Here is a 26,022-nt window from a genome sequence, read left to right as displayed (position 1 = left end):
ATAATTCCATAGTTCTACCTTTATTCTTGACAGAAACTCTTACCCTCAGGACTTCCTAAATCTTGTCATATTATAATCACTTGGCAGAAATGAAGCACAAACATGGGTAGGCACAGAGACCTCCAATATCCTCCTACCTCATGGGTTCTTTTAATCTCTACCATGAAGATGAGACAAAGAGAGTGTCCAAAAGGAAGCGCTCAACCATATCGAATGTGAAGTCCCCTGATGAATACTTGCAAGTGTTTGAGTAAAGTGATGGACGCTTCTGAGCAAATCCATAGAGAGTAAATCTGACTTTCAGGTGTGGAATTTTACATAATAGTTTCTTTAAAGGAGAAGCACTCTTTTTCAGGGCTTTTATATTGTTCCTTTATCACTCTTTCTTTTTCTTACTAAATTTTATGCTATTCTTGCCCAGTTCACTCATTTACTGCTCAAAGCTAAAAATCTTATTTTTACCCAACTTGCATAGAAATTGCTCCATTACAAAGAATAAGGGAGTAACATAAAGAGCTAAGTGAACTATTTTGGCTGTGACAGGAACTGTATTTGCCTTTTGGCACTGCTTTCTGACTTTCTTTGTGAACTCTCTCCTGCTCTGATGGCCCTAGCAGTTTTCTGCCATGAATGGAAACACAGCCACCAGGCAATGCTCCACTTGGAGACAAATGGACTCCTGATAGCTCTAGGACTAAATTAGACCTGATAAAACACTGCTTTTCTGGATTTCTCAATTTCTTTCATCCCGGATTTGGAAGCCAAGGCTATGCACCATCTATTTTGGAGATTATGGTTATTACTCTATGTTGGCAAATGTAGATAAAGAACACAGTTGTGTGTGTTTTTTTTCCTTTCAAACAAATTTGGTGTACTTAAACAAATTTTCTGCTATTTTTAATTTTGTTGTTTTCAAGTCCTACATGCTCTTTGTCAACATTCTATTCTTCTATCTATGCATATAGCTTTGATTGATTCTTTCCAATTCCAATAAGACTCTCGTAATTCCTTGGGTAGATTTTCAGAAGAAGAATCTTGGGTCATTTTTCTAAATTTGTGTTATTTGCAAGGTTTGGGCTCTAGGAATATAGAATCACAGAATTTCAGCCGTGAAAGAGGCTTCAGATGATCTTCTCATAGAAAATTACCGTGTTTCCCTGAAAATAAGACATACTCCAAAAATAAGACCTAGCGCATGGAAAGAGAAGACATCCCCTGAAAATAAGACCTAGCGCAACTTTGGGAGAAAAAATTAATATAAGACACTGTCTTATTTTTTTGGGGTAGTCTGATAGTTTCAGAGGAGAGCAAGGAAAAGGATTTTGGCAAATGTCAAAATATACTTTCTAATGTCATATCAACCGAGTCTCAGTCTCTGGAACTAGATCAATAGTTCTCTTCCCATACCTAATGTAGCTTATACATTTCCAGAATTCTTCTTGGTAGACCAACTGACTCCTTGAAAGGAATTGAGTTAGTCCATGGAGTTGTATAAATATATGCGATTTCCTTATGGACTTTGTCTTCAAGGATTAGTGAACAATTGCTCTCCATTCCAAAGAACACTTGAAAACAAGTAATTTGAGAACTATCTAATGTGTTCTACCATTCTCTATTTTGTTTTTGTACACAAAGTGGGTAATACATTTTCAGGAAGCTGGCACCTTGAGATCAAGGAGCCAAGATATAGGCTCATAGATATTGAATGGTTTCTTTTTCTTAACACCTCAGGAATTGTGGGTCTTAACCAAGACTCTAATTTACCTGGGAAGTCTTAATATGTATAGGAAAACAGAGCTGTACAATGAGTCTGACTTCAGATGGAAACCAACATGTCACACAGTTTAAGTTGCCTCCCTTGGTTGATTGTGATAGAAGAGGAAAGATGGAGAGCTCCAAATGAACCTAAGAGTGAGGCTTTCTTGCCACAAAGAGTCTAAAATGAGCGGCTATAATGGTGGTATGCAGCAGTGCATGCTAGAGGAAAATAATTAGAAGAAAATAAGAAGATGGGAGATTGAAGAGAAACATATACCAGTGGTTGGGAAGGAAAGAAAGCTTGGGGGATGTACTGTTTAGTTCTCCCAGATACCCCCAGGGCATGAAGTCCCACCATTCCTTGTTCTCTCTTAGCCATCTGTACCTTTCTGGCTAAATCTAAGCACCTCAGTCAGAAGCCCTGTCAGTTTGGTTCAACTCAATACTGCCAGCACAAGGTACAGAGCCTGTCATGTAATAAATGCTCAGTAAATATCTATGTATTCATTTGTCACATTTTAGAACTCAACTTTGTGGTTTGATAATGGTCAATCTGTCTAATACTGGTCTTGCTAATTAGATAATTATAGGCCTTCAATTTTTTATTTTTTATTTTTATTTATTTACTTTTTTACTTTTTTTTTTTTTTTTTTTAGTATTTGACATCTTTCTATAAGGGATAGTCCTGTGCTTATTATTGTTATTGACTTTCTGAGCTTGGAGATAAGTAATGTCCAACATTAAAAGTATACTTAAAAAAAAAAGATAAGGCATTCTCTTCCTGCTGGCTAACCTCACCTCTGGGACAAAAGGAACCTTCCAGGCCAGAAAGGAGTTGGGTAAAATAAAGAGAGCTTGGGATGATTTTCTAAAAGCATATATTTCTTAGAGATTTTCTAAGAGATATTTAGACAGCAAAGCAATTTGAGGGCATGGGCCCCAAAGAGCGAACAGCACCTGCCTTGCTGAGCAGCCCAGTCTGGAAACTGCTGGGTTAGCAACACGTTGCATGCTGTGAAAACTTGTGACTTCAATGTGAAAGGGAGAGGCTTTAAATAAATTGGGTGTTTCTGTGTCTCCTGCAGGAAGGTAGTATTTGAGGGTCAAGAAGCTGAGAATTTTATCAGAATAAAGGGAAGCTTTTTAGAAATCCTGGAACCCCACTGTGCCTGGTGCTATACTTCACCCGTGTCTTTGCCTTTAGAAGCACTGCTACCATTAGCATTCTTTCACAGGCATGCAGGGCTAAACCTGAAATGGTGTTCTTGGTTTGTGGCCTGGGATGATCTACACTGGGCTTTTATAAACTTTTTTTTATGGGTTGCAGGTTTTTGAGAGTGGGAAAATTTCCTGTGGGGTCCAAGATTTCTTAATTTCTTTTAAAAATCAGGAATGAAGGTCTTAAAAGGGTAATATCTAATACCAAGCTTATATATTCTTTCTTTAGTGAAATTTCATCCATCTCCATTTAGGGGACATTTCCTCAGGCTTCAATTGTATTGAGTGGATTTTGTTACTCAATACAATTCAGGCAATGCTCATTGAACACTTACTACGTGCAAAGTACAGTTCCAATATCTGAGGATGTAAAAGAGAATGTGATATCAATTTGGTCCAAAGAAATTTGCAGATAAGCACATACTTAACTCTCATACAAGGTTGGAAACACTGCTATACATACAAATAAAGAAAAGTCTGTAAATTCTTACTGATGGAGATGGATGAAATTTCACTAAAGAAAGAATATATAAGCTTGGTATTAGATATTACCCAGTAGCTAGAGAAGAGAGGATGGCAAAATAAAGGCTTGTTCTGGGCATTGTGCTGAATAGGTAGGTGGTCAGGGACCATGGGCACTAGACTCAGCTGCTTGAGTTAAAACCCTGGTTTGTCTCACTTAGAAGCTTTGTGCCTTTATGCATATCATGTACTTCCATGTGGCCTCACTTGTAAAGTGAGGATAATGATTGCACCCACTTAATAGGTTTGTCATGAAGATTAAGAGTTAATACATATTGCCGAAACCAGTTTGGCTCAGTGGTAGAGTGTTGGTCCCAAGTTCGATTCCAGTCAGGGGCATGTACATTGGTTGCGTGCACATCCCTGGTTGGGGGTGTGCAGGAGGCGGCTGATTGATGACTCTCTCTCATCGATGTTTCTAACTCTCTATCCCTCTCTCTTCCGCTCTGTAAAAAATCAATAAAAATATATATTAAAAAAAGAGTTAATACATATCAATCTTAATATAGACAGTACCATGCCTGTAATCAGAGCTCATAAAGTGCCTGCTATTATTATTCTTTAATACAAATGTAACCTCTGCTCTGGGTTTATCATGTACTACACTCCACTAGCATTGCACCCAAACACCTGGCTGGCTGGCTCATGCACATGTCCACGTGTTCCATTCTCTGCTTTTCCATTTTTTTCCCTCCACCCAAAATCTCTCCATCTATCAAAATCCTATCTATTCAAAGCTTATCTTAAATACCAGATGACTTCCCGACAAAAGTGAGTAACCTTATTATACTTAATAGGCATCATGGCAAATTTTTGGAAGCTGCCTTCCTGAACCTTGCCATTAACCCAGGCTACTACCAACCTCTGGAGTGATTCATAAGGTCTGAGGAATGTCACAGTTTCCCTTCCTTCTCCCTGGAGGGGAGTGCATGCACTGGGGGGGAGGGGAAGAGTCATATCTTCTGTTATTTCTAGATTTCACTGAAAGATGACAGCAACACAGAAGGAACAAGATAACCTGTGTGTGCTAGGGTTTCACTTAACCAGATTTAATGGCTATTGCCATCTTTGTGATATGCCAGGACTCAGACCTCTTCATGAAGGTTTCAAGAATATCTGGGACAAGCTGCTTTGAAAATCGTTTTATAAATTGAGCCAGAGGTGTGATCCAATGTGGATGGGAGATTTCCCACCAAGGGGTCAACTGAATCAGTAGCCAACATTGGATGTAGAGTTGGACTGTTGGCTAGAACCTCAAATATTTGATTGGGAACTGGAGGATGAGTGGGAAGAAGCCTTTCCTAGTTTGTGTTTACCTATCAGTCTGGGAACAAATTGGGGATCTCAGGCCCATGTTTCCACATCTCACTGTGTCAGGGTCCACCTTGATGCAGTACTTGGCAGGAAAGTTTGGGACTAAACAGACTTCTTTCCCACTCAGCTCTTAAGCCTGGAGAATCTGAGCTGGGAGCATGGGGGAAGGGTAGGAAAGGAAGGGAGAACCTGGCCCCAGCCAGCCACCCACAGTGCCATTCCTGAGTTTTAATTAAAGGGGAAAATATTGGCTCTGACATTCTCTATTTGCAAGATCCAAATGTATCTTGACTTTTTAGAAGTACCAACGGTTCAGGTTTCACTGGAACGAGCCTGCTCAGAACTTTTGACTCAAAACCTAAAGCTGCTCAGCTTCTTAGTAGTCGAATGCACAGCCAGTGCCATGGCAAAGTGACATTTGATGGCTGTGAGTTGCACAACAGCATGAGGTCAGCCTTCAGATGGGAGCTGGCTGTTGAGCAATGGCATTTGGAAGAGAGAGGTAATGCACAGAAACCTGTCCAACAGTTCTAAGAATTTTGTATCTCTAAAATGGTTCAATATATTTCTTTATGTGTTGGGACCTAGGCTTTCCAAATCCTGATGAAGTATGAACAAATGTACTTCAAAGACTAGAAACTGAATTCTAAACTCAAAATCAGAGAAAACACCTCATGGAGGAAAAGGTGTCAATTCTAGCGGTTAACCCATAACAATATTTTGTCAGGAGTTTTTTTTTTCCTCATTTCTATTCAACTACAGACTTTCAGCTAGCATTAATCTAATCAAGAGGGAATACATTTATTTATAATTGACATAAATTATAGTTTTATTTTTAGTTCTCTTTGGTGTTCCATGTTTCTCTGTGGGAGACTTTCCCTGAAACAAACGCCTACTTTTGAAGCAACAGTATTCTAGGGGCAGACTTGATCATTTCTGTTGCCCGAGAGCTGCATTTAATTAACCTCTTATCCTTCCTTGAGGATGGTGTACTAGGGAAGCACTGCTCAATGTATAGCAACTTTAATTTTGCTTTCACAGGAAACATACCTGACCCCAAAAGTAATGGCAGTCCCCTGATCTCTGCAGGAAGATGTATGAATGCCATCTTGGCTAACCTACTTGCAACTTCAGAATGCACCCTGCCCTAGTGCCCTTCAATTCAAACAACCTCAAATTATCTCTAGAAACCTGTAGCTGACGTTGATTCCCTGAGAATTTTGTGATGACTCCATAGGTATTATCTCACTTGATACTCATGGGATCCTTTATCTCTAAGACCTTCCCTGTCAGGTTCTCTTTAAGACCTTCCAACCAGGAAATCCCAAGGTAATAGAACAGCTAACACCTATGAAGGGTGCAGGGAAGGGCTGTTGTACCCATTTTATAAGCAAGAAAATTGCTCAAAGTCACCCGGATTATAACGCACAAAGCTTTAGGGTGTTCAGGTCTCCTCACTTCATATCCTGTGTACAAAGGAGTCCATAAAATGCTCCTGAATTTAATTACATTTTAGAAGAGTGACTTTATTCATTTTAGCCCATATTTAACAACTGTTTTATGTGTGTGTTTTTTTTAAATCAAAATCCATTTAGTTGCATCCAAATTTTGGAACCACTGAGTTTTAACTCCATAGCCTTGTAAGTTGTTGGTAGTGCTTCTGCCAGGGCACACAGGAGTGAGAGCTCTTTTCCAGGCATTTGGTACCTTGGGAAATGGACACTTTTGAATGCAGTGTGCAGAGCTCTTTCTGTTTCACTCTTTCCAGGGCACTGGAGCTCCACCTGGCTCAGCTCACTATTTCAGCAGGGCCCCCAGGAATGAACTGACTCCTGTTATTCTGATACTTGTTGACATATGGAAGGGTTTGCTGATGTTCCTCGTGAGACATGCAATAGTAAATTAATCAGAAGATCACAGCCAGCTCCCAAGGAGAAGGATCATGTTCTGTTTGCCTAAATTCCCTCAGAAGTTTCCTTAAGAAAGGGCATTTCTCACTCCCTACTTGAGATGCCTAAAAGTCCCCGGGGGGCCTTCAGACTCAGTCATGTCTGCATTTCAAATGAGGTCTTGCCTTCTTGTGGATACACAGAACTAATCTAGGCCTGGACAGCCTAAGAAAAATGGGCAGCAATTAATTCCATGTACACACTGATGGTACTGTGTATGGGGAATTTGTGGGATAGTACAGAGATGAATAAAGCAGTCCTCATCGTCCAGGAGCTGAGAGTCAACCAGATGGTAGAGAGTATGAACACTCACCAAAAAATCAAAATAGAATAGGAGATAAGTGTTGTGAAAATAATACAATTGCTACTCAGAGGAAAGAAAGTTGACCCCTCGTAGGAGATTTTACAGAGAAGGTGACATTTGAAAGAAGAACAGAAGGAAAGTTCAGGAAAATAAAACATATGGTAGTAAGTCATCTAGGCTGGCTGTTGGACCATGTAAGGGGCATTTACAAACTCAAATGCATGTCAGAACTTAGCAAATTATATAAAGAAGTCAAGTGGGCCAGAGTAAGTTAATAGAGAGTGGTGGGGATTTCAGTAAAGCAGAAAGCATGTGTCAATCTAGAGGGGAGGATACTTTAGAAAATATTTATAGGTAATTCAAAGTTTTAGAAAAACCCTATTTTTGCCAAACAAAATACTTCTACAGATTAGATACGAGTTACATACTGCCATTTGGTGAATTTTGCTAAAGGGAAACATGAAGAAATACAATTGGAAAGTTAGATAGAGGACTTATATAAATGCCTTAACATCAAATTGGGGAGTTTGGATTCAATTTACTTAGCTGTGGATGGTCACTGGAAATTGTTTAGAAAAGGGATAAAGTGATTAGAACTGTGCTTTAGAAAGATTAATCTCATGGGAAGGATGGCTGGTGTCAAGCAGTATTGAACACAGAGCAATTACTGAGGAGGCTGTTGCAATAGTTTTAGTGAGTAATGAGGAGGACTTATTAGTGATGAGAATGGAAGGAGGAACACGTGTAATCTAGTGAACTTGTTACAGCTGTTTTGGATTTTGGTGCAAGACAAACCACAATGCTACAACTCGCTGTGTTTGAAAAGTGAGGTTTGATGGTCTCCAGTATCCTAACCACCCCGAGTGATTGTGTAACTTGTCCATTGCATTGGCTGGGAACATGACCTTTCCTGCTTTGCAAGGTCATTGGACAAAAACTCCACTTGCTCTTGAAGAAATAAGCTTTTGATCATCTCTAAATTATTGAATCTTTGGTTTTCCAGAGTTGGGTTCTTCGCTCCCTATGAGGACTTGATTGTCTTTGAAATTCTATCTCAGCTGTACACTTGTTTGAGGAGAGCTATGAAATTCCTTAAAGATAAATTTTGTGTCTTGTTCATATGACACAGTAGAGTAGTGGCTAGTCTAGTGCCTGCGTGATATACAAAAGCAATTCATAAGTGTTGAACTGAATAATAGAGAAAGGTATATTGTTAATATCCAGCAAGATCGTGTATATCTGGGACAGGGTTAGCATGAGTTAATCTATGCTTAGACCAGATGGGTATACAGATGAATAAAGCAAACCTAGAAGGCACTGTGGTGAGCTTGAGGAGCACATAATCCTGCCACTCAGGAATTCTGGCCAGTAATGCTAGATCACCCAATTTTTTAAGAGAAGTTATTAATATTGTTTCTATTTAAAATCTCTTGATTTTTTTTATATTCCAAGATTTAAAAAATATATTGAGTGGACCAAACAAAACATGTTTGTGGTCTAGATTCAGGTGGGCTGGGAGTAACGCCTGGCCTCACTTTGTGACATCTGTTCTGGAGTATTAACTCCAAGAAGATAAGGTTATGCTTTACTTATTTTTTTCACTGGAGGCACTCGGTGAATGGCATGGACTGGAATAATATAGGGGTAAGTATGTCTGTCTGACTCAAGCTTGGGCTGTATGATTGATGTTTAATGTGTCCTCACCTGCTGTCATGAAACCTCTGTGAAGACATGTCTTCATCCTCCCTTGCATTGCTTAACACAGAGCAGGTACCTAGCTGGTGATGCTATAATTAAACTGGTTAGTGCTATAATTTTACTTCCATACATGGTACTAAAGCACTAAGCAAAGGTAATGAAAGAAGAATGCTAATAAAAGAACATACAATAAGCTACATATCCATCTGTATTTCTTAAAGGATTTTAGAGATTTCTATGCAACAAACATAAACATTAGTTCTAAAATGGTTTTATCTTAACATTCTTTCAATGGGTAGAGTGCTAAGGAGTCAGGGATATTATTGTATTAAAATGCTATAGATTAAATTCAAACAAATTAAATATATAATTGCAAGCTAAGTCCAATATCACCTTATCCTAAAGCTGAATACCATCAAGAAGTGGCAGGTATTTAAGTTTAAGAAAACATATGTGGAAAAGAGTAAAAAGTATACCTGTGATGTATTTATTTCCCCCTAGAAAATTATAAAAAGAAGTGGAATGTCTTATTTTACCTGAATATAATTGTTCCAATGGACACAGGTTTTAAGACCTATGGGACCACTCACCAAATTTATCAAGTTATTTAGTAGTAAAGCACAGAGAAAACTCAGGATTCCTTAATTCACAAGTTCAAAGTCCTTCCTTTTTTTTTTTTTTTTTTTTTTTTTTTTTAAGTCATTCTAAGAATAGAATTACAACTGGACCTCTATCCCTCTTACCTGTCCTGCTGTGGGAGAATGTTTTTCTGAAGCCCTGTCTTGAAGGTAACTTGACCTTCATTAACAGGCTCAGGCTGGGGAGCGTGCTGAGTTCCAGAACAGGCCTAGTGAAAGCTGTCACCTAAGGAGTCAGCTGTCTCTTTGAAAAACAGTTTCAAATTTAACCTTCCACTTCCACTCGGTGACAGAAATCTCCTTGACTTAGCTTAAAACCATTTCTTTTAAATCCCAATAGCAACCCTAATGAAACTATACCAACTCAGAGTCATAAGAAATAATATTAGAACCTGGCTGGGCATGAAAAGGAAGCAATTTGACATGAGTAAAACACACATTTGTCCTCTTGGTACAATTAGAAAAAATAATTTTAAGAACTCCTGCTAGGCTATTCTTAAAAAAATAAAAACGTAACGATTGAAAAAAAAAAAAAAAAACTGGCAAGATCTTAAGACTGGATCATAGTTTCTGGCCCCAGAGATGGGTTTGGAAATTGCAGCCATAGCAATTAGGAGTTCAGATTTTCAGTTCACAGAAGGTCAGGCCATGGGGATATCCTTGGAGCAATTCTATATTTCTTCTGATGACAGGCTCCACCAACTTGAGAGAATTGGGACTTGATGTAGTTGAGTCAGCTTACATATTGTTAATGACCACAAGCACATTTGACCCCAACAACATTTTCCAAGTCTTCAATGAAAATTCAACCCTGACTATTTTGTGTTCTCTCTCTTAATGGGTGAAGTCACCAATCAACAGGTACCTGTTATTTCCCGAGATTCCCTAGACCAGGGCTCCTCAAATATCTATGGAGAGCAAAAAACATCATTACATCAAACTGAGAATGGAGTTATAAGATGAATGCAATTAACTGGCAGTCAAGACTCTGCCAAAAACATAACCTTCCCTGTAATGGGGAACATTTGCTGTGCTTGACAAACTCACAGTGAAAAAACTGGATCTACAGAAAGGAACATGCTGAAAATGGCTTCAATATGATCCTGTATTTTCACTCATACCCATTGATTAAGGGTGTCCAGCCAAAAACAATGAGAAAATGAGCCAATACTAGTCTCACCCTTTGACTATATTATATGTAATTGCAGCTGAAATGTGTTATATGTTTTAGAAATAACAAGGCATCCATATGGAACAAATATTTGGCAGTATGGCAGCTGATGAAACCAGGGAAAATTAGACAAATTATCAATCTCTTGCTCCCAAATTACCCCCCAAAAGAAATTATATCTATTTTCAGTAGCTTTGCTTTCAAATGTCTTCTTTCTATGAGTCACCACTACCTTCTGCCAAGCTAAATATGTCTATGAACGGCTGGAAACTTTAATGGAAAGAAACATAAAACTCAAAATACGTAGGAAAATTTAAGCTTCTTCATGGAAGACCTTCATGGAAGATTAGCAAGTCAGGAATATGTGGAGACAGAAGTAATGTTTCAACAGTTTCTTTTGTTTTGTGCAGCATCTGACTTAATATGCAATACAAAATGCATAAACGTGTCAACCAAGCTAACATAACTTCAAATTAAAATTACCTCTAAAAATATTAGCTCATTACTTTTTTTTATAAAACTTCCAATCCATCAAACTACTAAGGTCTATGAAAATCCATAGCCCTATAGTCAGGTTGCTCAGATTTGAACTTGATGATGTTATTCCATTGGTAGAAATTGGAAAAAAAAAAAGTTTTTAGAAATGGTTACGGGCTTGAGCTTTCAAAAACTACCCTGATGGATTACACCAGAGACTGTGATATAGCAGTCACTCTGTGGTTGCTAGTACTACCTTCATGTAAGTTTCAAGGTTCAGTTGAAAGTGACCCACTGTGCATTCTATCTCACTGAGAATGAGGTGACTGAATTGTGGCCCTGGCTTTCCCAGCAGCATGTTTTGTGACTTCATTGCACATCATGTTTTTTTCTGGACGTTGCTTCCTTCATCTGGGAAGTGAGAACACTGGACCAGATTACTCTATATGGTTCTTTCTAGCTCTCCAATTCTTCAATTATGCTTTGGCAAATAGAGCAATTTTCATAGTGTTCTCTGAGGGCAGGTGCTCTACCTGTTATACCTTCCTTGGGACTTATTTGCCTGCAATGTAGTACCATTTGTTGAGTATCTTCCATTCACTACCCCTATTTCTTTTCATATGAATGCCTCAGATGAAGGAATTGAGTGGAGGCTCTGATTTCATAACCATTTTCATTGGTGGAACCTATTTGTGAGGCCTCCTATGGTAGCCCTTGAAAACTCCCTGTTGACTAGAATTAGCTTATTGTTGATCTAGAAGTTTCACTGGGGCAACCATGAAGGAGTTTCAAGAGCTGACACTCAAATCAAATAGACTTAAAATCTATACCTTCAGTCTCAGATCCACAGTGGTGGCAGCAGCAAATGGAAAGTCATGGGGTATATTCTGGAGACTGGTAGATGAAAATAGTTTTTGGAATAACTTTTCCAACATCAAGTCAAGAAATTTTATTAAGTGCCCACCACTGGATGCGAGGGAGGTCAGAAACAATTTTTAAAACTTACTTTCTTTTTCTGAAAGAGCTCAAAATGAAAGGATGAGAATTCCCACCAGTGGTAACTGGTATTTGATTGTGTGGCTCAGAAGTGTCTTAGTTATGCCAGATGTGTGTCTTTGGAAACCATTAGATGTGAAGCTTCAGGGATAAAGTCATTGGTTCATGTGCTGATAAAACTCACAATGTTGATTTTATCAAAACCATGCTTAAACAAAAAAATTCAATTTATCTAAGTCAGGCTGTGATAAGGAAGCAGTTTAGATGGGCAACCTGAGAGTGCAAAGATACTTTTCTGATTAGTGAGTACATTTTCCTGCTGAACACTGCTTTCTGTGGTTAAGCAGAAATCACGGAGCGCTTACATGGGAGAATAGAAATCTTTTGCCTACGTGTATGATGCTTCAGTGACTAGCTAACCACCTCATGGAGACAAACTTCTTAAGCAAGCCCACTCAGTGTGGAAAACTGATAGGCCCCATCTCTTTTTCTCCTTCAAAGAGGACATAAGCAGTGATACTGAGTGAGCATTCTGAAGATCCACTAATTAACGCTTGGGTCATCTAAATGCAAAGTGATACATGAATAGGAGAATACCAACATGCTTTTCTTTTTCATTAATAAAATTGAGAAGATACACTGCCAAATTAACTTTTCTAGATTGCAATAATTGCAGAGCCATTGAGCTAATGGGTCAATGTTATTAATGGTTGAAGCCAGACCACCAAATTAATTTATGGATGGTGATTAGAGGAACATGGCAAAATATTTGATTCAGTCCATCAGTAGGGACACATATGGATGGTCCTTTTAATTTCCCAAACCCTTCTATAGTTCAGTCCAAGGTGCAATATTTTTACACCTATTTTAGTATTGAGGTATATAAGGTCCAAGGATATTAAGTGACCTCCCCAAGGTCATAAAGCTGTTAAGTATGGGAGCTGGGTGAGGCCCAACATGGAACTTATGATTTCCAAGTTAATATTTTGATCTTCTCTTTCTGCTTTCTGATGGGACTGCTTATGGGCAATAAAATGACTGTGGCAATACGGAGATAGGAAAAACACAAGAAGAGAAGAGAAAAATTGTGGCCACTGTCTCTCAACCAGGCTTCTTCACTTATGAGGAAATGAGAGTTGATTTTATGACCAAGAAGAGAATGGCCACAAACACTTAGGTCACAAAGATAACTAGCTTCTCTTTAATTTGTTCCAGATGGTCACAAACTTCTAAGCACATAGCTCTGCTCTGTACCCTTTCTGTCTCCCTTTACTCCTGTTACCAACTTAAATGAGTTTCATGGCTGTAAGGCGAAAGGGAGGGCCGTCAAGCACCTTTTACTTAGCCTATAGGAAGAGCTTTTTGTTTTTTTCAGAGGAGAGCTTTCAAAACTACACTCTTATCATTGCTTACTCTGGGCAATGGCCCACAGTCTCCTAATGAACCAGAGATGGATCATTCCTTTCTGTTGTTGAGTCACTCATGGCTTTTCATATCCCTAGTTACTTCATTTCCAGAGACTTCTCTAGTCCAGTAGTTCTCAGTGGACCCAGGGACATGTGGCAATGTCTGAAGCCTGAAGGCATTTTTTTTTTTTTATTGTCTTGACTGGGAGGAGAGGACAACTGGCATCTAGAGGGTAGAAGCCAAGTATGGTGCTAAATTTCCAAAAAGCACAGGACAACTCCCTCCCCCAACAGAAATGATCTGCCTTCAAATGTCAATAATATTGAGGTTGAGAAATTCTGTTGCTCACAACACTGCTGGGGGAGGTGAATGGAGGAGTTGGAAAATGAAGTAGGATTTAAAAGCCTGCTATTTGGTCTCACAAAGAGGCTGAGGCTGGGGACAGGGAGGAAGAAGTGAGGGGGCTGAAATCAATAGTGTCCCCAAATCTTTTAAATCCAGAGTTCTAACTCTCGGTGCTCCTTTCCCCAGTTTCAAAGATAATCAGGAATTGGCTGCATGTGAATTGGCTCAGGGCAGACTTTCTTAATCACTTCCCTCTGATGAAAGACCCATTTCATCAGGGTAAATGGCACAGAGGTGGTACCATCTTCCCAGCAATACTCACAGATCGGACTCTGTGACTAACAAATTTGCAAAGTTTCAAAAGACCCCTCCAACAGCCTTTCTACTGCCTCACAAAGATCATGGATGAAAGAAGAAAGTCCAAAGAGATTCTTTTTTTTTTTTTTTTTTTTTTGCTTTGAAGACTGCAAAAAAATAAAAAATAAAAAATCAGGTGTAATTTTTTTTTTTTTTTTTTTTTTTGGCTTGGGGCCATCGGAGAAATCTCCAGAAAAAAAAAGCTGATCCAACAACTGGTCAGATTGTTTCAGATTTTCCAGGAGCACAGCTTTGCTAAGTCATTCCAAAGCAGTTTTACCCAAGTTGACACTGGAGAGAATAATCAGAGCCAGAGAATTATAATATATAGTAACACTCCAAGTTATGACCCGAAGTGGACTTGGAAGGCTGGAAGCACAGCTGAGGGCTTTGAACACAGTGTAGGAAACAGGTAGGGAGTCACTTCAGGTTGTGCAAATTTCTATAGCACAGAACAAAAGTGATAACAGAAGTCTTAGGTGAGTTTATTGGAATGAGAGAGCCACCAAGACTTATATTCATTTGGATGAACTTGAGTGGAGGTCTCTTCTGATCATTTTACTGTATCAGATGACTTTGACATAGGCAGGGTTCATTGCTACTAAAGGCAGAACACTGCATTGGAATCAGAAAATAGAAATGCCAATATCTCCTTCTGCCTCTACCACTAGTTAGCAGTGCCCTGAATATGTCATTTCTCTCTGTGTTTCATTCTTGGTGTTTGACTAGATTATTTTTCAAGGGCTTTCAAGCTTGTAGCAGTTTTCCAGTTTACTTCCTTTGAAGAATGAGGTAGTTGTAAGAGCGAGATATTATTGAGATATATACTTAATCAATGATCAAGTTCTTGGGTGTATTCCCAGGGTCTTTACCATGCACTTTTTTTGGGGGGGAGCACATAAACTCTTATCCCTGCAGAATGGCTGAGTGTTTAATGTAAAATATTTTAATTTAAAAGACTGTGTGGTTTCCTCTGGTTGCACAATTTCTCTTTGTGTCCATGCGGCTGCTGATCAAATATTGCAAAGCCATCAATTACCCTAGGACAGATGCATAGGGCCATGTGCAAAAGTTCTGGCCCATTACATAAAGCAATATGCCAGATGCAAAGTAAGTGAAGGGTATTTCTCGGTATTCAGGGTTCAGTGAAAAAGTAAGAGGGGCAGCTATGCCAAGAATGAAAAGCCAGAGCTTGCCAAGTGCTTCTTTAAGTGACTTTAGCCAATGTGAGACTAAACAATGCATTAAATAGGCATACAGCTTACTGCAGTTAAGGAACTGCACGTCAAATAACAGCTTTTTGCTATGTTTTAAACATGATTTTGCAGATAGATTAAGACAAACAAAATGCTGGGTTGTCATCTCCTTCATCTAACAGCTAATAAGGCCTGAGGATTTGAACTTTCCAGGCAACCGAAAGTAATGCTTTATGATGTCAGAGCCTGCTGATGTCTCACCCAGAGGTGTAAGATGGAACTTGGCCAGGGCAGCAGCTCAGCGCAAACCGATTTTTTTTTTTTTTTACCACCACGGTTGTTAAAGATGCCTGGCTGCATAAAAGAACAGAAGCTTTGAAATCTATTGTTGTCAAGAACAATGAGAAATCTCCCTGGAAGATCTTGTGCCTGTTTTTAGTGTGTCTGATTCTTTGTATGAGCTGTGAAATCAGAAAAAGGCTGGTAGCGGGAGGAAGTCGGCTCTCCTCTGAGGCCTCGAGGAATGCTGGAATGGTGTATGATGTCTGGACAAGGTCTACAAAGACACAGAGGATTTTAAGAACACCCAAACTCTCCTTTGGATTCAAAATGTCTAACCTACCAGCCACTGAAGATATGAGACATCCCAATATCATGGTCCCCAAACAACTGGTTGGGTGATACCTGTATCCAACTTGGCTGCTCCCGCTACTCATGTCATAGTTAAATTGGGGAAGTCTCTTTCTGCCAGGAACACTATCAAGACCAACTCTCCCATACCCCCTCTCTCATGGCACCCTGAGAAAGGTCCTCAGTCCAAATAATCAGCTCTTCTCCAATAGGTCTTTGAGAAGAATCAAAAGAATTAATAATTGCAGGAAATGAAAAGTTGAGGTTGCTGGCAGAGGAAGAGGAAAACTTGAAATTGGCCTGAGGAGGGACTCCCCCAGATCATATTGCATAATCTGGTACCTATACGTGAAGTATAGTGTTCTGTCTGAATGGAGTCCAAGAATCCAGTCTGGGAAGGTTCTTGAACAATGGCAGCCTTTCATCAAAGAAGACTTTTTTCATGCACCTTGAGAAAATTCTGTCAAATCCTAAAATTGTCTAGAAGGTGAAATTACATGGGTATATCCCTCATGCCTCCTTTCAAAAAAGTGTTCCAAGTCAACTAGTCACCCAGAGGTTCCTGTTCCTTATTTGTCAAAAGAGGAATGGGCTTTTGGAAGCATCTCCCTTTGCTACAACACTTTGGGCCTCTATACAATGTGAATGGCCAGATGAACATGACTTTTGGAGACAAGAGACCTTAGCTTTGATTCCAGTGAGGTAAATGATAAAATCTCAGTGTCTGTACTTCTCATTTATCCAATGAAGCAACAATTCTTGCCTTCCAAGACTGAGGTATAGATAAGATGAGAGATATTACAGAATTTTGAAAAAGTAACTATAGTAGTCAAGCGTAAGACACTCTCTGTTAGTGACCTTACTATATAACTGTTTCTGCTAATAACAGATTTTAGAAGCTGTGCCTATGGAAAGAAAATAAGTGCATACCGTATTTTCCTGTGTATAAGACAACCCCCTAATTTTACCCCCTAAAACATAGGTTTAGGCCTATATTCGCTGTATAAGACTACCCCCCACTTCCGAGGCAACACCAGTTCTTTTTTCAATAGACTGCCTCTCTGACTCTGGCCAATCTGAGCAGGCTTTTTACTAGAACACAGAGAGGCAGTCTATTAAAAAAAGAACTGGTGTTGCCTCGGAAGTGGGGGGTAGTCTTATACAGCGAATATAGGCCTAAACCTATGTTTTAGGGGGTAAAATTAGGGGGTTGTCTTATACCACCTCTCTGACTCTGGCCAATCTGAGCAGGCTTTTTACTAGAACACAGTGTACATGTTCTTTACCCGAATCTACACTGTGTTCTAGTAAAAAGCCTCGTCTTATACGCCGGAAAATAATAAATTGGCTGTTTAGATACCCCAGCCTTTGCAACAGACTCTGCAACTAATCCTAGAACAGAATAAATAAGTATCATGTGTATGGTGTTTACCATGTGCCAGGAAACATTCCAAGTTAATATATTCTAATGTATTAATTTTTAAAACCTTACACCAGTTCTATGAGGCAGGTCCCATTTCATAGATGAGGAAATTGAGGAACAAAGAGGTTAAGTAATTTGTTCAGGGTCATTCCCAAGTAAGCTACAGAGGTGGTGTTCAAACCCTGGATTCTTGGAAAAAGAGACCATATACCTGGTGTTGGACCCTTAACTCTTTTGCTTCTTATAATTTTCCATCAGGGATGAAATGGTCTTGAAAGCATTGAATAAAAATGGAAATTATTTTCTAATTTTGCATAGAAACCATCACTTTCATAGTGGTTCTTTGGTCCTTAAATATGTCGCTAGATATATTTAAAGAGTAGTAGCAACTACTTAGGGTCAATATAAAAACATTGTCTTTCTTTTAGAATATCTGTGGCTTATTAGCTTAGTGGCACTAATGACAAGGCCAGGGAATTAAGATCAAACCCTACATATGCCAGTCAGTTTCAAAGAAAAGAGTTTTTCCATAGCCAATGACTGTCCTCCTAACTTTGACCAGCTGTCATACAAATGCATGGCTGGTGGTCTGAGAGGTACCAAGCCCAAAAATGCCAAGGCACAGCATAAACTCAGACCCACTCAAGCAATGCTAAGTAAATTGGGTGACTATATCTTTGAATGACCCAAATTTACCATCTCTTCTTTAATTGGAAAGGCAGCATCAATAGGCTGGGGAAAAACTTTTGGTCAAGGTTTAGAAAGCTCCAGATTCTTATTTCCCCCCTCTAATTTAATAAAGGGCAGCTAAAATCTGACCTCACTTGACCCCATCATGTCCAAGAGACTGAGAACATGTACATGAGACCTGTCTGTTGGTCCTTCCTAGCAAAAGAAAGTGGCAATCTACTTTCATGAGGTATGTGTTCCTTTGACCAGATGATCTGTGTATATTCTCTGAGAGGTTGAAAACCAACTTAAACAAAACAAAACAAAGGAAGTGGTCCCTCTTTCTTTAAGTGGGTATCATCTTCTATTTTAGGGAACAAACAGAATCTAAAGAATATAAAGGAGATGAAAGATTCTCTGGTCACTACTGAAACCCAAGGTCCACCTTTCTTGAGTAGTGCCAAATCTTTCTTAATTACAACCTAGACTATGAGTTTGTTAAAGTTAGAAGAGGTCATTCACTTTAACAAAATCTCCTTGTTTTATAGGCAAGGACATTTCAGCCCAAGAAGTTTAAGTGTTTGCCAAAGTCTTACAGCTTATGAGGGGCAGGTCTGGGAGCAGTTTTCTGAGCACATTTCAAATGAAAGAAGCTTGAGTTAATCATAATAACCTAGATGGAGGAAGGTTCTTTCAATCAATAACAATGAAATTCATGGCAAAGTTTGACTTGAATTCTATACAAACAGTATGTTTCAACACACAAAGAATGCCATTTGTTTATTCAGATCTGTTCTTAATAACTATGCATTGGAAGTACATTTTATAAAAGCTATAAATCTGAAAGATTTGAAAGGGTAACCAACTTACTTTTCTAATTGATTTACTTCTCTTTTTTTTTCCCCAGACTGCTGAGGTAAAGCATATACGATTTATTTAAGGGGTTGTTTATAGACTCTTAAAACTAAAAAGGACCCCAGAAACTCACTTTCTTTTAGCTGCTCTTAATTGAAACCATCCAAGATGGTTGGTTGTCCATCAATATTTTTCTAAGTCTCTCCAAGGAGAGAAATTCCACAAGCCCTTGAAGCACATGTTAAAATGGTTAATGGCTCCCAAAAACTTATATCTATAGTAAACTTAATGTTTCCTATTTCACTGGAAGCTCTTTTCCTCTTGCAGTTCCACACAAAACGAGGTTATAACAAACCACCCTCTGTGAAAGCTCCATCCATCTGGTAAGATAACAACTAGTTGTTTTTCAACGTGCCACCTCTATGAAGCCACCATTTTTCTCATAGGATTATGAGCACACAAGACTGGCGGATACACTCTCTTACTGTGATGCATAGGGAAGAATCAGCAATTAGCTCTTCATTGGAATATTCATTTCAGAAAATGTCTGGGGAAGCTGCATTAATTATAGAGGAAGTGTTTCATTTAGCTGGGAAGTTGCTTACAAAAAAAGATAATCTAGACAGTTGTTTATCACATTGCTCTAGTGGGACTGGGGCTTGTAGAGAAATATGAGCTCATTCACAACACTGGGTCAATCTATACAAAATTAGTATGACAGAAAATTGTATTCAATTGTGTTTCTAATAAGGTTGAAAAAAATTCTTTTCTCGTTAAGCATTCTGGCCCAACAAAAAGATAGATATGGAGGCAGTTTGAATTTTCAGGTGTTTGAATTTCATACTAAGATAAAAAAAACTGCCTTCCACTACTAAAAAATAAAAAATCCATACTTTCAAAATGGGTTTGTAAGCAGCTTAAAGTACAAGATAAGACACAGCCACAATAAAACTTTGAAAATAAGAGTAAAAATATAGTAAGAGTCAATTGACAGGGGATGGAGGTGGAAATGACAAATTTGTTCTAAAAAGATTTCAAAGATTGTAAATGCTTAGAGCTAACTTTTCCAGACACAGTAAATCTCAGGGGACAAACAGGAAACTAAATAAAATTTGTTGACAACAGTTAATACCTGTAAGAATAATTGGCTCAGACACAAAATAGACCATCATTGTAGCTTGAAGGATAACTAGAATGCAGCCATATGTTTGTTAGTATATATTACATTCACTTAAAAAAAAGTAACACAGTTTTATCAAATAGCTGCATAAATATGAGCTGGTGGGAAATGTCCAAAGTACTTGATACACCTAATTGGTGTTGAAGACTAAGATCTCAAACAAGTAATTCCATTTTATTCAACTAGATTCAATTCAGTTCAATCCTGTCAATGCAACAAATATGAACCACTACTATAGTAGCCAAGCATTGACTGAGGTACTGGGATTTAATGGTAAATAGATATAGCATTTCACATCAAGAAGCCCATTGAGAGGGTATATCCTGGTTAGATGATTTCAAAAATGGGACAAAATATTCAGGAAAAGTATAAATGACTATAATCTAATCTCTCATGGTTGTTTTTCTCTTATGACACTTGATAATACTTATGTGCATTTTTTAAACCTCCCAACTAGATACTAGACTGTAAATTTTTTTAAGGCAAAGTCACTCTCTCTCATTTGTTTCTAGGTCTCATTGATGACTGGAATAGGGTCTTACACAGAGCAGATGTCCCATCAATATTTTGAGTTAAAGGATTTAAATGGGCTAACTTCTCTTGGGTAAACAGGATTATTCAGTTGAGTAGAAATTTAATAAGAATACTTTTGTGCATGAGGGTCTACATCAGGTAAAGGATTTACATAAGCCACAGAATTGTATAAAACAGAACTTATGTAACATAGACTCTCAATGACAATACTGACCATAATAATACACAATTTATAAAACACCTTCCCTTTCAAAGTCATACTCTTAAACATCAAGAGTTGCCATAGATAAATGTGCCCCTTTCAATTTCAAAGCATTTGCTTAAACTTGATTATTATAGTAGTAATAAAAGAATCCTTTCAGTGCATTGAAATTGGTTACAATCATAGTTGTTCAATACTCTTAAGTGTCAATGTGAACATATATATGTACCATGGGGTTACTTGGAATGAAATCATTCTTTCCATTCTCACTTTTACCGTCATCATCATCACTGGAGGATCCAGTTTCCATGTACTATGCATGGAAATCCTGGAGCATATCACGTTGACAGGACACTTCAACCTGGTACATAACAGAAGGCACTTGTGGACTTGGTAATCACCTGGTGAACTGGATCAAAGGAAACTACACAAATGGATTATCAAGGCGAGAGAAATCCTCTTGGGCATAGTAAGTGAGGACTACTTAATCGTTTTTCATGTAGACCAGTAGCAGCACAGTAAAGATTAATGACAACCCATTGCTGAGGGAAGTTGATGCGACACATTTGCCTTTTGTAAAACAAGCCTGCTACTTGATAAGAACCCACCTGGTGAACTCATTCATCTGCACTACAATCAGGAGCTAGACAAAAATCACTTTATTGTCAGAAAAATAGATAAATTAGCTCAATTAAATCATTGGCTGGAAACAGAGTGGGATTTTGCCCTTTCAAATAGTAGAAAGCACATCTTGTTCTCTGTCATTAGTTGTTTAAATTCTATTTCTTGCCAAATCCACAATGTGTACAGATAATCAGTCCTCCTTTTAGCCTCTTCCTTTCCATCCCTCCACCCACCCCAGAACCCTGTACACGGACTCCTATCCCAGTGCTCCTCCTATACACCTTCCCCACACCCACCAGCTTCCCTGGGAAGAAGATGAGAAAGACTTGAAATGTGTGAGTCAACCCGGGTGCTATTCAAAACTTAGTGTGTGACTGAGGTAAGCTGTCTACACTTGAGTGATATGAAGCTCTAAGAATGATTCATGCTCACTGAGGACCTGAGCATCAGTTTTCTGGAACGCTCCGAAATTCCAAAAAAAATTGTACAGAATGAACATCTGGCATCAGATTTCACTGTTCTGTAATGTACAATCTTCTGGCACTGATTCTCTAAGTGATGAGTTTCCTCAGGCAGCACCAACTTTTGTTTATGCTTATTGTTTGCAACCATTGACTTGGCCATCTACTTTTTATTGACTGTCGACTTTTTAATCACCTGAGACCTCCGTGTGGAATAAGTAACCCCACACTTGTCAGGAACCCCTTTCCAGATGGTGATCTCACTGGAGAGCCTCAGAAAAAGGCTGCGCCAAAGGAAGGCAGTAAATAAAAGCTCAAGATCAATTTGTGTAGAGGGCAAATGAACCTGGCATTTCTGTTCGCATTTAAGAGAGCCTGTGCGTTTGCAAACGTGCCTTTGAGGGAAGTTCAGCTTCTCTCTGTTCCTGGCGATTTCATATAGCATGGAGACATATGGGATGTGCTCTCTTAATTTTCCCCCCAAGTCCACCTTATTATTTTACTCCAAATTACTTGGCACTTCAAACAGGTTCACATGTTTCTATATGTTTCCATGTGCACACAAGGGTGTGGAGAACAAAAACCTCAATCCCTGAGGGTCATTCTGTCCCCTCCCTTCACTGAAGGGAGTGGGAATGGTGAGGAAGAGCATAATAGTTGCCCGAGTGCCCATCAGGAAATGGTTAAAAGGCAAACTGCTAAGGAGGAAAATTCCATCTGAAATCTACAAAACCTGCCACGGCCCCACTGAAACACTAGGCTTACTTTAAGGTGAGGAATCGCAGGCTGAGAGGGTGGCTGCCAGCCACCGGCAGTCATTATGTTATTCACACACACTCTGCGGTTGTAAATCCACAGAGCTGAGAGAGGGAGGGCTACTTACTGAAATAAAAGCCCCTGTCTCCACACACGAACTGAAGAGCGTCCACCAGCTCAGCCCCGCAGAGTGTCTCCGGTGCAGCTGTGGCAGAGCTGGTGAAGGTGAGCAAGCACAGGGCCAGGTAGAAGAGATGGGAGGATGACATGATGGGCACCTTTACCTGCCGAGGAAACAGAAGGAGGGTCATGTTTCCTCCTGGATTTTTGCAAGAGGACTGGGGGGGACACTGGTGCCCTGACTACCCCCCCTACATTCCATTACTGTCATGAATCAGAACCACTCTGCACAGAAGCGTGCACAACACAACAGACCACAGGGTGGCCTGGGGTGAGCACATCTGGACACCAAATGACCTGTGTGTAATCCCCTTGCTACTAGGAAACTTTGGAGAAGTCCTCCCTGGACCCCTTCTTTATGGGTTCCTCAACCTTTTGAATTATCAAAAGTTAAATTGTGCTCAGTCCAGATTTGGTGCCAAATATCTTTTATTAATTTACATCCTCTAAAGGCAGGCCATCCATAGATGGCATATGCATTCATTATTGACCAAAATATTAAATTAACCAGAACATCCTTCTGTAGCTACTGATTAAAAAGAACTTACTGTGGCTAAAAAAGGACTTTTAAAAATACTCTATAGCATTATAGAGATTTTTTTTTTTGTCACTTAAGATTGAGGGAGGGAGGGAGAGAGGAAAAGAGAGAGAGAGAGATTTCTTACCTGGGAGATTTCTTATTTCTTACCTAGGGGATAAACTACAGAAGTTAACACAACCACAGTGGAAATATAAAAAAAACAGAAACAAGAAAAAATGTGAGAATTTAGTAATGAAATTGACTCTTGCTAAGTAGACCCTAGTCTTTCTGCATTCTAAATCCCTTTGTGTCAAGCTCAATATCACATCAACATGTGTGTAGAGAATGCCGTTCATGAACAGGGCACTAGGCTCAAAACCTACAAAAACCTTTTTTTTTAAGACCCAAGAATTCTGACTTTACCTCTTGGAGGGACTTAGGTGACACTGGATCCATTTTATAGCAAAATATATTGAAGAACCCCTGGTTGGCTTCACTTCACAATGACAGCCAGCCAGATGGCAGCCCTGCCAGAGGTGTAATTCCTGTGGCTCGCAGCTCCATCCTCACTCTCAGTAGAAGAAACAAGGCTAAGGTGATCACTAAATGTTTCCTCATTGCTACTGGTGGCACAGAGCTGTGGTTTCTTCCAGGAAGGCTCCCTGCTCGAGCAGCTTCCCTGTTCCTAGATGCATTCTACTTCCAACAGCATTGGAAGAGTCATCAGAAGAGGTTAAGTGAATGACCCCGTTAAAGGTCACAGAGATAGCCTGGATATTATCAGGATAATAGGAGCCTCTTTGGAACTTCCTGGTAGGGGAAGGTCCATTTAACCCCATAACTTTTGGAGAAACAGACTCAAGTCATTGATTCTCTGCCCCACTCCTTGCTCTCCATGCACTCTCCACTTAATGCTTCTATATCAGTGGCAAAGTGTGCCCCATCCTTTCAATTAAGATTTCCATGTTGGTAGCCAAACCTTCAGCTCAGAAATTGGGGGAGAGGAGGCTTAAACCCTGGACTCTGGTTAAACAGTTGAATACAAAAAAACACCTTCTATTTGCAAACCATCATAAATAGAAGAGGAGGTAAAAGCACAACACAATTGAACATTTCTTCCATTTTCTCCATAGGACTCTATTGGAGTCTTATGGAAACCCCTCAACCCCACAAAGCCCAAACCACTGAGACGGCTAGAATCAATCATCAACCAATCCTCATTTTCCTTAGTTATAAAATAATTGGTGGGGCTCTTCCCCTTCAATATTTCCAGTGGAAACCTCAACAAAACCAACCCAACTGCACTTCAGTGCCCTTTCAAAAGAGTTATTTGTAATTGATCTTACAGAATATACCCACACTCTGACCATGGGTCAGTTCTAAGATGTATCCTTATGCTATCAATCTTATTTCTCCACAATAATGCTCAAAGCCAAGCAGTAGCAAATATAGATGCCTTTGAGTTCTTCAGTTGTCATGCAATCCAGGGGGGAAAGGTAATCAACATACAGCCTTAGTGAATTGATAACATCAGTTAGAATTCAAAACTATATTTTAAATAGTTATTTCTGGTATAACACATTTAAGCCCAGCAATACATATAAATCTCTAGCATTTAAGAATTTAATATTTTTCTACAGCTTTTTTTCTTTTGCTTAATTATATTGTCAGATAAATGTCAGCATGTACAGTTCTAGGATAAGACAGAACCTTTAATGCATGCTCCTTTAGCTCACCAAACAGTTCAGTACACCCACAAAGAACCAAAGAATTTATCACATTATGTGCCCCAAAACAGGAAACAATTAACCTATTTAGGAGTTAAAAGTTTGAAACAAGTGGCCTTACATGTTCATCAATTCCTTCCAAACACAAAAGAAATGGAGAGAGAGAGAGGAAAAATATGATAGAGAGAAAGAAAAGGAAGAACCAGAAAAAGAAGAGAAAAAAAGAGGAAGAAAAAAATTTCAGAACACTCTAAAAAATCCCCCACAAATCCAAAATTTAAAAGACTTTTCTTTTTATCTTAAATCAATGGAATATTAATTGATTCCAGATGCCTGGGCTACAATGAAAATGCCCAGCAGAAGTCAAGGGCAATAGTCATAAGAAAATACTCACTGTAGGTGTAACCATTTTTGTGTGTTCCAGATCTTTTACAGCAGGTCAGAGTGGGTATTATGAGGCTGATGTGAATAGAAAACTGAGGACTTAAAAGCATGTGCTGCTTGGTGGGTGGGGTTTGTGAAAGCATCTAGTTACATTTGGACACCCAAGCAGGTATGCTATGAGTCTGGGTAAACTGCCTTTTGTCCATTCAAACAATGAGCAAATTATACAACTTGGATTTGAGTCAATCTTTTCCCTTCAATCAAGATACCCATTTCCATTGTACCCCACCCAGTGACCCAGGCTCCAGCCCTCTCCCTTACCCTCTTCCCTCTGACTCAAACACTTGGAAAATGTCTTGAGACTCAGAGTACAATCTATCACCTTGTGAATTCTGCCTCCAGATAAGACATCTTTACTCCCTGAATTACATCCGAAAGACCACTCACCTCCCTCAAACCACTTCCTGCCCCCAATGCAGGAAAAAGGGACAACTTATTGCTAGCTCTGCTTTAGAAAAGTTCAGCAT

General features: G+C 39.1%; 1 protein-coding gene across 11 annotated transcripts in view; it reads right to left on the bottom strand.

Annotated features, from left to right (window-relative positions):
• IGF1 (insulin like growth factor 1) overlaps nt 1-26,022 on the bottom strand; it is a 101,802-nt gene that overhangs the window by 43,665 nt on the left and 32,115 nt on the right. For 9 of the 11 annotated variants that reach the window (XM_045587587.1, XM_045587589.1, XM_045587588.1 and 6 more), the window contains one exon: nt 22,812-22,968. In XM_045587587.1, the coding sequence (XP_045443543.1) occupies nt 22,812-22,953 (142 nt within the window). In that variant the 5' untranslated portion in view covers nt 22,954-22,968. Of the gene's footprint in view, nt 1-22,811; nt 22,969-25,505; nt 25,730-26,022 lie in introns of those variants that run through there. The other 2 variants (XM_036456474.2, XM_036456477.2) reach the window with 2 other exon arrangements.

This window comes from Pipistrellus kuhlii, unplaced genomic scaffold (genome assembly GCF_014108245.1).
Source record: "Pipistrellus kuhlii isolate mPipKuh1 unplaced genomic scaffold, mPipKuh1.p scaffold_m20_p_3, whole genome shotgun sequence".
Lineage (NCBI taxonomy): Eukaryota > Metazoa > Chordata > Mammalia > Chiroptera > Vespertilionidae > Pipistrellus > Pipistrellus kuhlii.
This window is presented reverse-complemented; position numbering and strand designations above follow the sequence as displayed.